General features: G+C 39.3%; 1 protein-coding gene across 3 annotated transcripts in view; it reads right to left on the reverse strand.

The window, feature by feature from the left end:
* The window catches only part of PHLPP2 (PH domain and leucine rich repeat protein phosphatase 2), a 75,312-nt gene that overhangs the window by 49,758 nt on the left and 8,812 nt on the right, over window positions 1-16,742 (reverse strand). For all 3 annotated transcript variants that reach the window (XM_064581690.1, XM_045890802.3, XM_045890803.3), the window contains one exon: window positions 3,836-3,969. In XM_064581690.1, coding sequence (XP_064437760.1) covers window positions 3,836-3,969 — 134 coding nt within the window. The remainder of the gene's footprint in view (window positions 1-3,835; window positions 3,970-16,742) is intronic.

Consider the following 16,742-nt stretch of genomic DNA (forward strand, 5'->3'; position numbering starts at 1 on the left):
CTTGATTTCGCCTCAGGTCATGATCTCAGGGTCCTGGGATGGAGCCCTGCACTGTGCTCCATGCTCAGTGGGGAGTCTGCTTGAGGATCCTCTCTCCCCTCTGCCCTTCCCCTGGCTCATGCTTTCTTTCTTTCTCCCAAATAAATAAATAAATCTTAAAAAAAAAAAAAAAAAAAGAATATGGTACAGAAAGAAATGCTCAGGCTGAGACTTACGCTACCTGAGCCACAGAGCCCCAGAATTACAACTTCACTAGTAAATCACACCTTCTAGACTCCTCCTTTTCCTCATACACAAATAAAGAGTTCATTAATGTGTTCTCTTAATCTGTGATTGATCATGTTACCTAACCATCTTTAGTCAATTACGTTTCCACAGCTTTTATCATGAATTTGCCCTGAGCCAGTCATTCCACTAACTCACTTTTCCCCCAGAGCTCCTTCTCCAGCAACACTGGTAATGAACATTTGCATGATGGCTGCTTGGTGTACAGGGTATCTTTGAGATCCAGCAAGCACAGCAACATTAACTGGTTTGAACTTAGGCCCTTATGACCCTGGCCTCATTAACACTATATTCTAACTAAGCTAACTTAGCAAAGACTCTACATATAAAATATTTAAACTGATTACTAAGCGATTTGCTTCTAAGAGAATATTTCACAGATATTTTTCCTTCTGGTAACAGTGGTTGTCTCTGGATTCAGGAACTGAGATGATGGATTCAGGAACTGAGATGAGGAGGAGAAAGGTGAAAGGGAAGCATACTTTTTGTGATGGTTTTAAGATATGTCCACAAATTCTTTGATAGTTCTCTCTCCAAAAGGTGGGGCCTAATTTCCCTCTCCATAGGGTAGGCTGTATATGGTGGCTCACTTCTACTGAACAGAAAGTGGTGAAAATGTAGGTGACTTATGAGGCTAGGTCATAAAAACACTGAGGCCTCCGTGTGTGTGTGTGTGTGTGTGCACACGAGCATGTACACATGCCCGTCTGTATGTCTCATCACTGACAGAAGCTAGTAGCCATGTCATGAAGACACTCAGGCAGCCTTAAAAAGAGGTCTATAAAGTGAAGAACTGAGATCTCTGTCAAAAGCTGGTGAGGAACTGAGACCTACCAAGAGCCATCTGAGTCAGCCATGCTAGAAGTGATTCTTTCAGCCTCAGTCAAGCCTTTGTATGACTACACCTTCAACCAACAGACTGAATACAATCTCATGCAAGCCAAACCAGAACCATCCAACTAAATTACTCCTAGATCTCTGACCCACACAAACTATACAATAAATATTTATTATTATTTTAAGTCACACAGTTTGTTTTTAAGTTTATTTAGGTTTTTTAGTAATCTCTACACCCAACGTGAGCTGTGTGTTGTACCAACTGAGCCAGCCAGGCACCCCATAAGATACTAAGTTGTTCTTTTTTTAAGATTTTATTTATTTATTTTAGAGAAAGAGAGAAAGAGCGCATGGGTGGGGGCAGGAGCAGAGGGAGAGGAAGAGAATCTCAAGCAGACTCCACACTGAGCATGGAGCCTGATGCAGGGCTCAATCTCACAATCCCTGAGATCATGACCTGAGCCAAAACCAAGAGTCAGACACTTAACCAACTGAGCCACCCAGGCACTCCCATATACTAAGTTTTGAGGTAATTCATTACATAGACAATAGATAATTAATACACTGATTTTTTTTTTACTTTTGTTTTTGGTGCCATATATACATACCATCTAGTTTCAAAAATAATTAGCTTTAAAAACCTCTTTCCCAAACACAATTTTCTCACTCAAATTATACTAGCTTCTCTAAATTAATAGAGCCCATTTTTGGAAATGTTCTCTGTTAAAGACCTCCTCCCCTCAAAAACACAGTAAGAACTACAAACTAGTACTCTTTTAGACTCTACTAGAAATAGCTTCTTACAAGTACATGAAGATCCTGGGCATGCTATCATGTTTATCAGGTGGTGCAAAAGATTAATGTATCAGGGCCAACAGTTGTGCAGTATACAACTGAGTGCAAATGCAATCTCAATGGTTCAAAATGAGCTCGCTGGCACTTTAAGGCTCAACTTTCACCTTAGAATAAAACATATAATGAAGAAGTCATTTTCAACCACACTCACAAAAGGAGCATGTTACTGCTCCAAGTTGCTCTTTTTTTAACCCAAGTTTTATAGGTTTAAATGGACAGTGCTCCTCAAATTAATCTTAAAGGATGTGCCTATTTAATTTTTTTTTAAGGGGGGGTGGTGGGCAGAGGGAGAGGGAGAGAGAGAATCCTAAGCAGGCTCCATGCCTAGCGTGGAACCCGACACAGGGCTCAGTCTCACAACCCTGAGATCATGGCCTGAGCCGAAATCAAGAGTTGGACCCAGACGCCCCATGGATTTTCCTATTTAATTTCAATCTAGCAACTATTTTCCTTCCATGAACTAGCAATCAATGGAAATAAAACAAAACCAACTTTTAAGGAACAACATGTCACAAAATAGTGTAATGATGAAAAATTAAACATAAAATCTTTTGTGAAGTGCATTAAATGAAGCTGGCTTGTGACACTGTGTCATAAGAGTTCTATCAAGAGGTATACAGAGGGGTGCCTGGCTGGCTCAGTCAGTAGAGCTCTTGATCTCGGGTGGTAAGTTCAAGCCCAACACTGGGTGTAGAGATTACTTAAAAATAAACAACAGGGCGCCTGGGTGGCTCAGTCGTTAAGCATCTGCCTTCGGCTCAGGTCATGGTCCCAGGGTCCTGAGATCGAGTCCCACATCGGGCTCCCTCCTCAGCAGGAAGCCTCCTTCTCCCTCTCCCACTCCCCCTGCTTGTGTTCCCTCTCTCACTGTGTCTCTCTCTGTCATATAAATAAATAAATAATCTTTAAAAATAAATAAACAACAACAACAAAAGAAGTATACAGAAATTTAATCAATAATCTAAGGAATGAGAGCAGGGAATTTCAATAAATGACTTTGCCTACATACACTAATCATTTAGTTTTAGTTCAATTGTTTGATAAGTGGGTCATATTAATTCAAAACTGTTAGGTATTAAATGGCTCTCTCACTTACTAGCTGTATGACCTTGAACAAGTTGCTTAACTTCTCTGTCTCAGTTTTCTCATCTGCTAAATAAGATAATAGTTCTATGGCATAAGGTGGTTGTAACAAACTGGGTAATTCACAAGCATAAAAGCACACAGTAAACAATCAATAGTACTCAAAAGTAGTAGTATTAGTAGACTATGTATATTTGCAAAGCAATATTCAGAAAGTATTTAGTTTTAGTAAGTCTAATTTTATTACTGAAGTGATCAGGTGAAAAACAGTTGATGGGGGGGAAAAATGCACCAAAAGAGAAGGGAAAGTTAAAAAATCCTAGATTTCAAGCCCACTAAATTTAACAATATATAGATTTGACAAATGTATTCATCAAATGTCAAGTCATATATGATTAATGACCACCTAGCTCTCAACATTCCTGAGCTATCCAGAACTCGGTGGTTTTTATAAGGAACCTGAAAGTAAAATTGATCCTTTAAAGCATGATTTGATCAAGACTCTGTGACAAAGGGATAAAATGATTCTAGTAAGTAAAAAAAAACAAGAAGAACAAAAATAAAGAAGGGAATGTATTTTGGCTAATACTTTTAAGTCTTCCCTTAACTATACCCCACCTTCTTGTTTTTGTTGTTTTTTTAACCACATTAGTTAACTGGCTTAAAAACACCATTTGCTAAAATACTTTTAAAAAGCTGAAGACAGGGAGAGGCACAAATGATCAACTTAGTGAAGTAGTTAAACACATTCATAAAGCCACTGATAAACTCTTACCACCATAAAATCGAAGCATACAGCCAAGGTCAGGATCTGTTGCCTCTTCCTGTATGCGCACAGGGTCATCAAAGCCCAGCCTGGATAAGTAATCATAAACAATCTGCAGAGGTCGTTCAGTAGGTTCCAGTCTCCTGCTCACACAATTCAAAAGAGAAGTATTTAGTAAGAAATAAAAATGCTTCATTTAATTTTTAAAATCTTTTAATATGTTCTAGATTTTTACTTCTCTATCAAGATTTTCTTTACTATCATATGCTACAACTAATCTAAACAGAACTGCTCAGAGGTTTTGGTCTCAGGACCCCTCTTTAGTCTTTGACGACCCCCAAAGAGCTTTTGTTTACATGGGGTCTATCTATTGGTATTTACTGAATGAGAAGCTCAAACTAATAATTTCCAAATAATGGAGATACGTGGGTGGCTCAGTCGGTTAAGCGTCTGCCTTCGGCTCAGGTCATGATCCCAGGGTCCTGGGAACCAGCCCCACGTGGATCCCTGCTCAGCGAGGAGTCTGCTTCTCCCTCTCCTTCTGCCCCTCCCTCCTGCTCATGCTCTCTCTCTCTCAAATATAATCCTTTAAAAAAAAAGAATTTCCAAATATTTGTTCATTTTTTAAAAACAATAAACCCATTATATGATAATATAAATAATAGTTTTTGAAAAATATATTTTCCAAAATCATACAAATTTACTGAGGAGAATGGCAATTTTAATGTAGGATGGCTAGATTCTCAGATCTGCTTCCACATTCAGTCTGTTGTGTAACATGGTATGTAGCCTCTAGAACACCCCACTATAACTTGTGAGAGACTGAGAGTGAAAAAGAAAATTAATATCTTACTATTATCATGAAATACTTGTGACCTCATGTACTTCTTCAAAGATTCTCAGGGACCTCCAGAGGGTGCTTTAAGAACCTCTGGCCCAAACTTACAAGCAGTGAAATGATGAAATATAAAAGACTATACTTAGGGCGCCTGGGTGGCTCAGTCGTTAAGCGTCTGCCTTCGGCTCAGGTCATGATCCCAGGGTCCTGGGATCGAGTCCCACATCGGGCTCCCTGCTCTGCAGGAAGCCTGCTTCTCCCTCTCCCGCTCCCCCGGCTTGTGTTCCTGCTCTCGCTATGTCTCTCTCTGTCAAATAAATAAATAAAATCTTAAAAAAAAAAAAAAAAAAAAAGACTATACTTGGCCATAAGTGATTTCATATAAGCTGCCCACATAATCAGAGATGCAGTCTTTGAATTGTCTACTGTGTCTCAGGTACTATGTATTTCTACTGGCTTCAGAGATGATTCTTGCATAAAAATTAGGAGTGAATAACTCCCCAGAAATCATTCTACCATAAGGTCCCAAATGAAAGCTAAATTAAAGTCAGAATATCTAGTAATTATTTGTGGCCTCTGGGGACACTGCACATTTTAAATCATATAGACCTAAAACACTGAAAATACTTAAATATTAAAAATATTTTAAAAACAAAAATCTTCCATGCATATTTTGATAGAAAGGACTACATCAGTAATAACACAAGACAGCCCTTTTACAATTGTTTTATCAGAAAGTAAACAGTTATAAATACAGTCACTGAGAGCACAGGCTCCAAAAGTCAGACTGCCTGGGTCTGAGTCTCAGTTCTGCCACTTGGCAGCCGCATGCCCTTGGACAAATTATTCAACCCGTCTTAAATTCCTCTTCAGTATAATGGGAATAACAGTAGTACCCAACTCACAGAGTTGTTATTAAATTTATTTACTTATAAGATATTATACAGTAAGTAAAGTGTTTAGCAAAACATCTCATATATAGTAGTGTTCAGTAACATACTGACGACTATTATTCAAAAAAATTCGTAGGACAGGAGTCAAATTTTAATTAGAATAAAAATAGAATATTTCCCCCATCTGAAACAACAACCAAGAAACAAGTATAGGAAAGCATGTGTGTGCTCAAAAGGTCTTGAGGAGGGGCGCCTGGGTGGCTCAGTTGGTTAAACACCTGCCTTTGACTCAGGTCATGATCTCAGGGTCCTGGGAGCCAGGCTCCCTGCTCAGCAGGGAGTCTACTTCTCCCTCTCCCTCTGTTCCTCCCACCCACCCCGCTCATGCTCATGCTATCTTTCTCTCTCTCTCATAAAAAAATAAAACCTTTTAAAGGTTCGTCTTTATGTCTTAAAAGGATTCTGTTTAGAAAACTTAAGGAGCGCCTGGCTGGCTCAGTCGGTAGAGTGTGTAACTCTTGATCTCAGGGTCATGAGTTCGAGTCCCACTTGGGTGTAGAGATGACTTTAAAAATAAAACCTTTAAAAAAAATAAAAGAGGGGCACCTGGGTGGCTCAGTTGGTTAAGCATTTGCCTTCAGCTCAGGTCATGATCCAGGGTCCTGGGATTGAGCCCCACATCGGGCTCCCTGCTCAGCAGGGAGTCTGCTTCTCCCTCTCCCTCTGCCTCTCCCCCTCCTTGTGCTCTCTCTGTCTCAAATGAATAAATAAAATCTTTAAAAAATAAAAAATAAATAAAGAAAAAGAAAAAGAAAGAAAAGAATTGTATTAATTAGAAGAAACATGAAACACCTCCCATCGTTGCAAAAATATATGAAGGACTTCTGTGTTTTATGGTGAAAGGAGTAGAAAATACTGTTGGCAGTAAGATTTAAGTAAAAATAACATGAAATAGTAATACTACAAAGCTGAATGTAAACAACTACCAAAATTGTAGAGGCTGCTTTCAGGCAACAGGCCTGAGCAATGGAAACTTGAGCAAGGCAAAAGGGCCCACAGCAACTACCAAGCTGACACAAACCGGCTCATTAAGCCACAGGTCCTAACCAACCAATGGGTCACTTAAAACCAGGCATAGTTCTTAAGATTACCAAACAAGGTGTAATTCCGTACATCCCATATTCTCTCATACCAACTATAACCTCTCACCACCACCTTGTGGCAGACAGTCTCTCCTTTGCTGTCCTGTCCACTACTCCCTTGCAGTGTACTCAATAAACTTCTACCTCTTCTGCTCTGCCTTGGGTGAATTCTTTCACAGGCCGCACCACCAGCCCCCATCCAATCAGAACGCCCCACAAAAAATGATAATTTAGGAATGTAAATCATACTGATGAGCACAAAAATGCAAAAATAAAACAACGTGGCCCCTCCTGACTGCTCAGTGCAGACTTTTACCCATAAACTCAGAAATACCACACGAGGAATGACCAAAGAACTAAAACCCTACTAAGACAAATAAATAGTGAATTTAATAGAAATAAAAAATAAACCTTTCAGAATAAAAACATCATCAGTTACAACTCATCTCAAATAAAATAAAATAAAATAAAATAAAAATTCACAAAGGATTATAGTGATAATAGGTACTTTCCCAGTACAGTGGTAGAATTCTTCTAAGGAGGATGTATTGTAAGAGAGACTTCTAATAAGCTGTATTCTGGAGGGGTCAATTAGCCATGTAATCTGAACACTGAAGGATTAACTTGAAGACAAGGGCATAAAGAGCTATCTCTATCTTCCAGTGTCAAGAAGGATTAGACTTACTCTGGATCACTCCAAAGAATGGGACTAGGAACAACAAAAAGTTGCACAGGTAAACCTGGATCAGAAATGGGGAAGAACTTTAATAATTAGAGATGTCCAATAATGAAACAGGCTGCCTCTCAAAATAGCTCATGAAAGCTAGAAAGCCATCTGTCACAGGAATTTTAGATAAGAGTCTGCTGAAAGAATCAGGATGAGGGGCATTTGGGTGGCTCAGTCAGTAATGCATCCAATTCTTGATCTCAGCTGGAGTCTTGATCTCAAGGTCGCGAGTTCAGGCTCCTCACTGAGCTCCACACTGTGTGTGGAGCCTACTTAAAAAAATAAAAAAATAAAAGAATCAGGTTGGGCCAGATGATCTTCAGGTTCTTTTAGAACTCAAGGGTTTATGAGGTATCCAAGACACCTTCCTAATATAATGTACATTCTACCTAAATCTTGCTATCATTTTTAGATACATAGTTCAATGTAGTTAAATATCATAATTCCATATAATGATCACATAGCCAGGACCAACAAATAATACTTTCAGACTAAATCTCACTAGCTCAATTTTTCAATTTCTGTCTAGAAAACCAAGAGAAATGTAAACATCCTAATTCTGATGTATTTTACATGATCAAATTTCCTTCCTAAAGAGGCGCTGTAGATTCTGAAACCCTCTTTATACGTTTCCACCTAAGCAAAGTATTTTTCCTGGTAGGAGAAAAAAAAAAAATCAGGAGAACCTCAACATCTGCTCTTATTAATTTAGCATAAATGAGTAAACAAGAAATATTTCAAGAACTGCAAAAACAAGTAAAAAGAGGGATTAATTCCATCTCTTGGGGTGCCTGGGTGGCTCAGTCGGTTAAGCGTCTGCCTTCGGCTCAGGTCATGATCCCAGGATCTTGGGACTGAGCCCCAGGGCAGGCTCCCTCCTTGGTGGGGAGCCTGATTCTCCCTCTACCACTCCCCCTGCTTGTGCTCTGTCTGTCAAATAACTAAAATCTTAAAAAACAAACAAACAAACAACTCAATCTCTGGCTATCTATAAAGGTAAAATTTGCAAATGTTAAGATCAATAATACAGATAATACAAACAGCAATAATAAGGATACTTAAATGAATGTCTACTCCATGCCTAACACTATGCTGAAAAGTGCTTAACATTTTATAAAGCTAGGCCTATTTTGCAAATAAGGAAAACTGAGACTCAGTCACACAATTAGTACATAGTGGCATCAAGGTTTGTTGGTTTCATTACAAATCCTAGCTTCTTTTAGGTAAACCACTTTATTTTATATAGTTAATTTATGCAGAAGAGAGCTCAAAACACTTCATATGTTAACTTACACCAAAGAACCTAAAAAGTTATGTCTTAAAATTATTGTATTCCAGGCTAATACACCATCATTTGAAAGATACACTATTTTGTGTGCATCACTGTATAATACAGGATCTTATACTAGTCTTCGTCCCTGATTCTTTTTTTTTAAGGTTTTATTCTTTTTTTTAATTTTTTTTATGATGTTATGTTAATCACCATACGTTACATCATTAGTTTTTGATGTAGTGTCTCAAGATTCATTGTTTGCGTATAACACCCAGGGCTCCATGCAGAACGTACCCTCCTTAATACCCATCACCAGGTTAACCCATCCCCCCTACCCCCTCCTCTCTAGAACCTGTTTGTTTTTCAGAGTCCATAGTCTCTCATGGTTCATCTCCCCCTCCGATTTCGCCCCCTTCATTTTCCCCTCCTGCTATCTTCTTCCTTTTTTTTTTTTAACATATAATGTATTATTTGTTTCAGAGGTACAGGCCTATGATTCAACAGTCTTACACTATTCACAGCGCTCACCACAGCACATACCCTCCCCCATGTCTATCACCCAGCCACCCCATCCCTCCTACCCTCCACTACTCCAGCAACCCTCAGTTTGTTTCCTGAGATTAAGAATTCCTCATATCAGTGAGGTCATATGATACATGCCTTTCAGACACTTATTTCAGTCAGCATAATACCCTCCAGTTCCATCCACGTCGGATCCCTACATTGGTATCTTTGGGGTAAACACCCAAGAGTGCAATTGCTGGATCGTATGGTAGCTCTATTTTCAACTTTTGAGGAACCTCCATACTGTTCTCCAGAGTGGCTGCACCAGCTTGCATTCCCACCAACAGTGTAAGCGGGTTCCCCTTTCTCCTCATCCCCGCCAACATCTGTCATTTCCTGACTTGTTAATTTTAGCCATTCTGACTGGTGTGAGGTAGTATCTCATTGAGGTTTTGATTTGGACTTCCCTGATGCTGAGCAATGCTGAGCACTTTTTCATGTGTCTGTTGGCCATCTGGATGTCTTCTTTGGAAAAATGTCTGTTCGTGTCTTCTGCCCATTTCTTGATTGGATCATTTGTTCTTTGGGTGTTGAGTTTAAGAAGTTCTTTATAGATTTTGGATGCTAGCCCTTTATCTGATATGTCATTTGCAAATATCGTCTCCCATTCTGTCCGTTGTCTTTTGGTTTTGTTGACTGTTTCTTTTGCTGTGCAAAAGCTTTTTATCTTGATGAAGTCCCAATAGTTCATTTTGCCCTTGCTTCCCTTACCTGTGGCAACGTTTCTAGGAAGAAGTTGCTGCGGCTGAGGCCAAAGAGGTTGCTGCCTGTGTTCTCCTTTAGGATTTGGATGGACTCCTGTCTCACATTTAGATCTTTCAACCATTTTGAGCCTATTTTTGTGTGTGGTGTAAAGAAATGGTCCAGTTTCATTCTTCTGCATGTGGCTGTCCAGTTTTCCCAACACCATTTGTTGAAGAGACTGTCTTTTTTCCATTGGACATTCTTTCCTGCTTTGTCGAAGATTCGTTGGCCATAGAGTTGAGGGTCCATTTCTGGGCTCTCTATTCTGTTCCATTGATCTATGTGTCTGTTTTTGCGCCCTGATTCTTGACGGGAGATTCTAACGCCTTGGAATTTCCTGAATAATACGACTGTCTTAGTCATTCATGAGCCTCTGGCATCACCCCTAACAGATTAGATGACTCAAGATGGGGGCTGGTCACCATAAAGACCAAGTGAAGAAAAGGTTGGGGTTTGGAGCCAGCCTGACTATAGGGAAGGAAGACAGGGCTGGAAATCGAAGGCCAAGCATGTAGTCAATGAATCAATGAAGCCTACCCAATGAAATACTAATAAAAACGATACTGAAGTTCTATGGAACTTTCTGGTGAGTGACTAAGAGGAGATATGCTGAGAGGATGACAAGGGAGAGGGCATGGAAGTTCTATGTTCATGACCCTCCCAGACCTCATTCACGCTATGTGTCTCTTCATTTGGCTAGTTCTGATTTGTATCCTTTACTAAAACTATAATCATAAGTATACCACTTTTTGAATCTGAATCATTCTAGTGTTATTATTAAACCTAAAAGAGTCATGGGAACTCCCAAATTTATATCCAATTGGTCAGCAGTGTGGCTAGAATCTGAAGGGCACTCTTGTTGAAGACCAGGGCCTTTAACTTGTGAAGTGTGTGAAAAGTCTGGGTGGTTAGTATCAGAATTGTACTGCAGCAAACCAAATAGTATTGCAATAACCATTAAAAAGAAAAAAAACACTGCCAATTAAACTATGACCCATCAACAACTATAAAATACAAGATGAGTTCAGCAGTATTAAGATGTAAAAACAAAAAAAAATTAACAAAAACTAATTACTTAATGTATAATGGATCATTTTTAAGTTTTAAAATAGCACAGAAAAATGAAGCAAAAAACAAAATTAATCTCCTTTTCCTTCCTCAGCAGTAATCAGTTCAGTATGTATCCTGAAACAGGATTGTTCATGCTACTTTTACAACACCAAAATATAGTAAACAAGATTTTAGTGACCTGCACAAGGTCACCCAGCAAGTCAGTAACAGAAAAGTCATTAGAATGCAGGATCCCAAACCCCAAGGGTATTTTCTGTTATAAACATCTTAGTGCCTCCTAGCTTATCTTAAAAGATAGTCTATCAAATACAGAAATCTTACTCATTTTGATGACTAAGAATAAAAGTAAATATACGACCATGAGCCAAGGGGCACTCCACTTTGTCATATATGATCTTGTTACAACTTTTCAGGCAGAAGGCAATGATTACACTAAACTTCACTAAGAGTCAGTTATCACTTAAACAGTTCAATAAAATAGACAAACCAAATATGCTCATGTCAGAGCAATGGACTGGGACAGCGACGGACCAGGCAGCAGCAGGAACGTGCCTGTTTCACATTTATGAAACAAACGGAAATGGTCTCAGTTATTTCCACTGGGAGGTTACTGGCCTTTTGAGCAAGACAATTCTTGGTTGTACAAGTCTATCCCACACATTGAGGACATTAAACCTTTCTGGCCCTTGCCCCCTAAATGCTGGTAACTTTCCCTAGTAGTTGTGACAACCAGCAAACCCTGCCCCACACATATTTCCAAATGGAAAGGGCAGGGGGTAGGAGGGGGCCGTTAAGTTGAGTAGACTTTGTTTCCCTAGTAGATGATTTCTTTCAGATTCCTTCAAGTGCTACAATTCTATAAATTAGTAATCCTTTAGTTTTACTGAAGTGACAACTCTGTGACTGAAAAAGAGTACGGAAAGAAGGAAGTCATGGGTGATTTAGATAAAACAGGTGGTAATTTTCATCCCAGTAATCCCATTTCTAGCATGAACCCTAGGGAGATCAACAATATAAAGATTCATGAGCTAAGGTTTAGTCATCACAACACCACTTCTAAGAGCTGAATGATCTGAAACAATTCAAATAGGTAACACTCACTGAGCACTTACTGGGTGCCAGACATGAGAGTAAGCACTTTACTTCCTTGCCACTCAAAGTGAAGCACATCACTTAGGAGCTTAATACAGGATCTCAGGCCCCATCCCAGACCTTCTGAATCAGAATCTGTACCGTAACAAGCTCCCAGGTGAATATAGAGTTTAAAAAGCACTACTTTATAGTATTAATTCATTTGATCTTCATAAGGTGTAATTAATTTTCATCATGACAGCTCTATAATGTAAATATAACCATCCTCCATTTTACACATTAGTAAACTAAGGCACAGAGCATCATATAACTTGTACAAATACTGTCAGAGAAAGGATTTGAACCCACACACTCTCGTTCCAGAATCCAAGCTCTAAATCATCATTGTCTATTATTTCTCAATTTTTAAACAAGTTATAGTATTTCCGTAAATTGGAATATCCTGTAGCGATTAAAACTGATGTCTAAGGAATTTTTAATGATGCAGGAAATTAACTGAAGTATGCAGTAAATAAAATTGAATATATGGTATGAGCCCCAATACGTAATTTTTAAAAATTACATACACATTCACTTTGAAAAAGATCTAGAAAAAAAAATGTAAGTATGGCGAGTCAATATAAGGGATCTGGCGTCAGAATGCCAGAGTTCAAATTCCAGCTGTATTGCTCATTAGCTCAGTGATGTAGAGGCAGCTCTGAGGTAACAAGCTTGAGCATGGGATACCTGAGTAAGGAAAAGGGGCCCAGGGGACCACGGAGCTGAATGCAAACAGACAATGCAAACAAGCTCATTAAGTGACCCACCTTGAAATAACCAAAGGCCCTAAATGACCAATTGCAACCACGCACAGTTTCCTAAGATCACCAAAAAAGTGAAAATTCCATTTGTCCCCATAACCTAACCCCTCACCCCGCCCTCTAACTGGGGCCTCTCTTTGCTACTGTGCCCATGGCTTTCTTGCAGTGTATTCAATAAACTTTTATCTCTTTTATTCTGCCTGGGGTGAATTCTTTCATTGCCCATGAAGCCACCCCTATCCGATCAGAGCGCCCCACATTTGGTGGCCTCCCCATCCGATGGGGACACCCCATATGTGATCTTAGGTAAGAGGCTTAACCTTTTTAAGCTTCATTTTCTTGATCGATTAAATGAAAATAATATTTACCTCACAAGATCGTTGTGAGGATTCAATGAGGTAATCTACAAAAAGCACAAGCATGAAGATTATTATTTCTCTTTATGCTTTTATTTGCCAAAATTTCTACAATGACTATATGTTACACTTCAGTAAATAGTAAAAAAAAAAAAAAAAAAGATAATGGCTGAGATTGTCAACTATCTCACAGGCTATTACAAAGAAAGTACCTATTCCTCTGATTAGATAACAAGACTGAACTCACGCAGTAACAGTTGAGTAAGAGATCTAAAAAAGATCTTAAAGTAAATACGATTAAATAGTGAAATTGAGTAAGGGACGCACTGCCGGTTCCTCTCCAGGAGGGCCTTTCTTCGAACAAAGTCCACCACCTACTTTCAATGATTTAGACATTCCAACTGCCTGGCAGTACCTGCCTGACCTTGAACAGGTTACCAGACCTCTTGCAAAGCCTCACTTTTCCTCATCTGAAAGAAATGATGCTATGGCCCTTGGACTTACTGTGAGGATTTAATGAGAATATGTATGTAAAGAGCTAAGCACAGTGGACTGGTAAACAAAGCACTTGATGTCAGCTCAAATCTATCCTCGTCACCAGCAACATCACTCTTCAGCTGAGTGACACCTCTTGAGCTGGTCCACCAGCAATGAAAACATACTCATTCTCCAAATGGTAGCTCAACAGTGTTTTCATTATTTTCTAATCAATTAGATCTACGAAGAGCTATTTCATTACAAAATTATCAAGGCCACTCTCCATTTTAAGTAATTTAGATTCACTAAAGCAAATTATTTCACATTTGGATTCTTAACTACACAACTAGTAGTAGCAAGCCAATCCAGGTGGGGGTTTCTCCACATTTCTAGTACCTCTGTATACAAATACTCAGACATTAGTATACAACTGACTAAGTCTTAGGTTTAAACACAGAAACTCCAGGGCGCCTGGGTGGCTCAGTCGTTAAGCATCTGCCTTCGGCTCAGGTCATGATCCCAGGGTCCTGGGATCGAGTCCCACATCGGGCTCCCTGCTTGGCAGGAAGCCTGCTTCTCCCACTCCCACTCCCCCTGCTTGTGTTCCTGCTCTCGCTATCTCTCTGTCAAATAAATAAATAAAATCTTTAAATAAACAAACAAACAAACAAACACAGAAACTCCATCAATCACTACCAGCTATAATGTAGGTCAAGGCTTCCCACCTGATAAAATTAGATCGGAATCAGTGTTAAGATTTAGAAAAGCCTAAGGATCACCCAGTCTGATCCTTTCGTTTTGCAAATGGATTTAGGAAATGTAGTTAACTAGTGAACAAGGAAAACATTCAAATGCCAATCTACTTTTTCAGAATTAGTCCAAATCCTAAAAGGAAACCTCAGTTTAGAATGACATCAATTTTTAGCTCAGCTAAAGGTGTTACTATTATTACCACATTCTGAGGTGTAAGTGGGAGCTTCCTTTCTCACTTTCAAGAGTACTGAATCTCCAGCTCTGACTTGTTTCAAGACATTTATTTATTATAGGGAAGAGGGAGGAGAAAGGTCAGTCACCTTAAACTCTTATTTGATGTCTAATTCAAAGAACTAATGGTCATTTTCTTTTTAATTGAAACAAAGAGTTCATAACCACAGTAAAAGATACTATGAGAATACTCCCCTTCACATTCATATAAAAGATTTTAAAGAAACACAAATGGCATTTGAACCTATGAAAATATGCTGTAAAGATATTTGCAAATGACATATCAGATAAAGGGCCAGTATCCAAAATGTATAAAGAACTTATCAAACTCAACACCCAAAGAACAAATGATCCAATCAAGAAATGGGCAGAAGACACGAACAGACATTTTTCCAAAGAAGACATCCAGATGGCCAACAGACACATGAAAAAGTGCTCAACATCGCTCGGCATCAGGGAAGTCCAAATCAAAACCTCAATGAGATATCACCTCACACCAGTCAGAATGGCTAAAATTAACAAGTCAGGAAATGACAGATGTTGGCAAGGATGCGGAGAAAGGGGAACCCTCCTACACTGTTGGTGGGAATGCAAGCTGGTGCAGCCACTCTGGAGAACAGTATGGAGGTTCCTCAAAAAATTGAAAATTGAGGGCGCCTGGGTGGCTCAGTTGGTTAAGCGACTGCCTTCAGCTCAGGTCATGATCCTGGAGTCCCTGGATCGAGTCCCGCATCGGGCTCCCTGCTCGGCAGGGAGTCTGCTTCTCCCTCTGACCCTCCTCCCTCTCATGCTCTCTGTCTCTCATTCTCTCTCTCGCAAATAAATAAAAAATAAATAAATAAAAATAAATAAATATTAAAAAAAAAAAAAAAAAATTGAAAATTGAGCTACTGTATGACCCAGTAATTGCGCTACTGGGTATTTACCCCAAAGATATAAATGTAGGGATCCGAAGGGGTACATGCACCCTGATGTTTATAGCAGAAATGTCCACAATAGCCAAACTATGGAGAGCCAAGATGTCTATCAACAGATGAATGGATAAAGATGTGGTATATATAGACAATGGAATATTATGCAGCCATAAACACACACACACACACACACACAACCGAAATCTTGCCATTTGCAATGACGTGGATGGAACTGGAGGGTATTATGCTAAGTGAAATAAGTCAATCAGAGAAAGACATGTATCATATGACCTCACTGATATGAGATATTCTTAATCTCAGGAAATAAACTGAGGGTTCCTAGAGTGGTGGGGGGTGGGAGGGATGGGGTGGCTAGGTGACAGACATTGGGGAGGGTATGTGCTATGGTGAACGCTGTGAATTGTGTAAGACTGTTTAATCACAGGCCTGTACCTCTGAAACAAATAATACATTATATGTTAAAGAAAAAAAAAAAAAGATAGTAGGAAGGGAAAAATGAAGGGGGGAGAATCGGAGGGGGAGACAAACCATGAGAGACTATGGACTCTGAAAAACAAATTGAGGGTTCTAGATGGGAGGGGGTGGGGGGATGGGTTAGCCTGGTTGATGGGTATTAGAGAGGGCACATACTGAATGGAGCACTGGGTGTTATACGCAAACAATGAATCATGGAACACTATATCAAAAACTAATGATGTAATGTATGGTGATTAACATAACATAATAAGGGGCGCCTGGGTGGTTCAGTGGGTAAGCGTCTGCCTTCAGCTCAGGTCATGACCCCAGGGTCCTGGGATCGAGCCCCACATCAGGTTCCCTGCTCTGCGGGGAGCCTGCTTCTCCCTCTCCCACTCCCCCTGCTTGTGTTCCCTCTCTCGCTGTGTCTCTCTCTGTCAGATAAATAAATAAATTCTTAAAAAAAAATAATAATAATAAAATTAAATTAAAAAAATATGCTCTACTTCACTAAGATAAATGAAAATTAAAATGAAAAAATAACAAAATTCCTATCAGATTTGC

The sequence above is a fragment of the Mirounga angustirostris genome, unplaced genomic scaffold (assembly GCF_029215605.1).
Source record: "Mirounga angustirostris isolate CCGP_5_RB_7025 unplaced genomic scaffold, mMirAng1.0.hap1 SCAF_16, whole genome shotgun sequence".
Classification (NCBI taxonomy): domain Eukaryota; kingdom Metazoa; phylum Chordata; class Mammalia; order Carnivora; family Phocidae; genus Mirounga; species Mirounga angustirostris.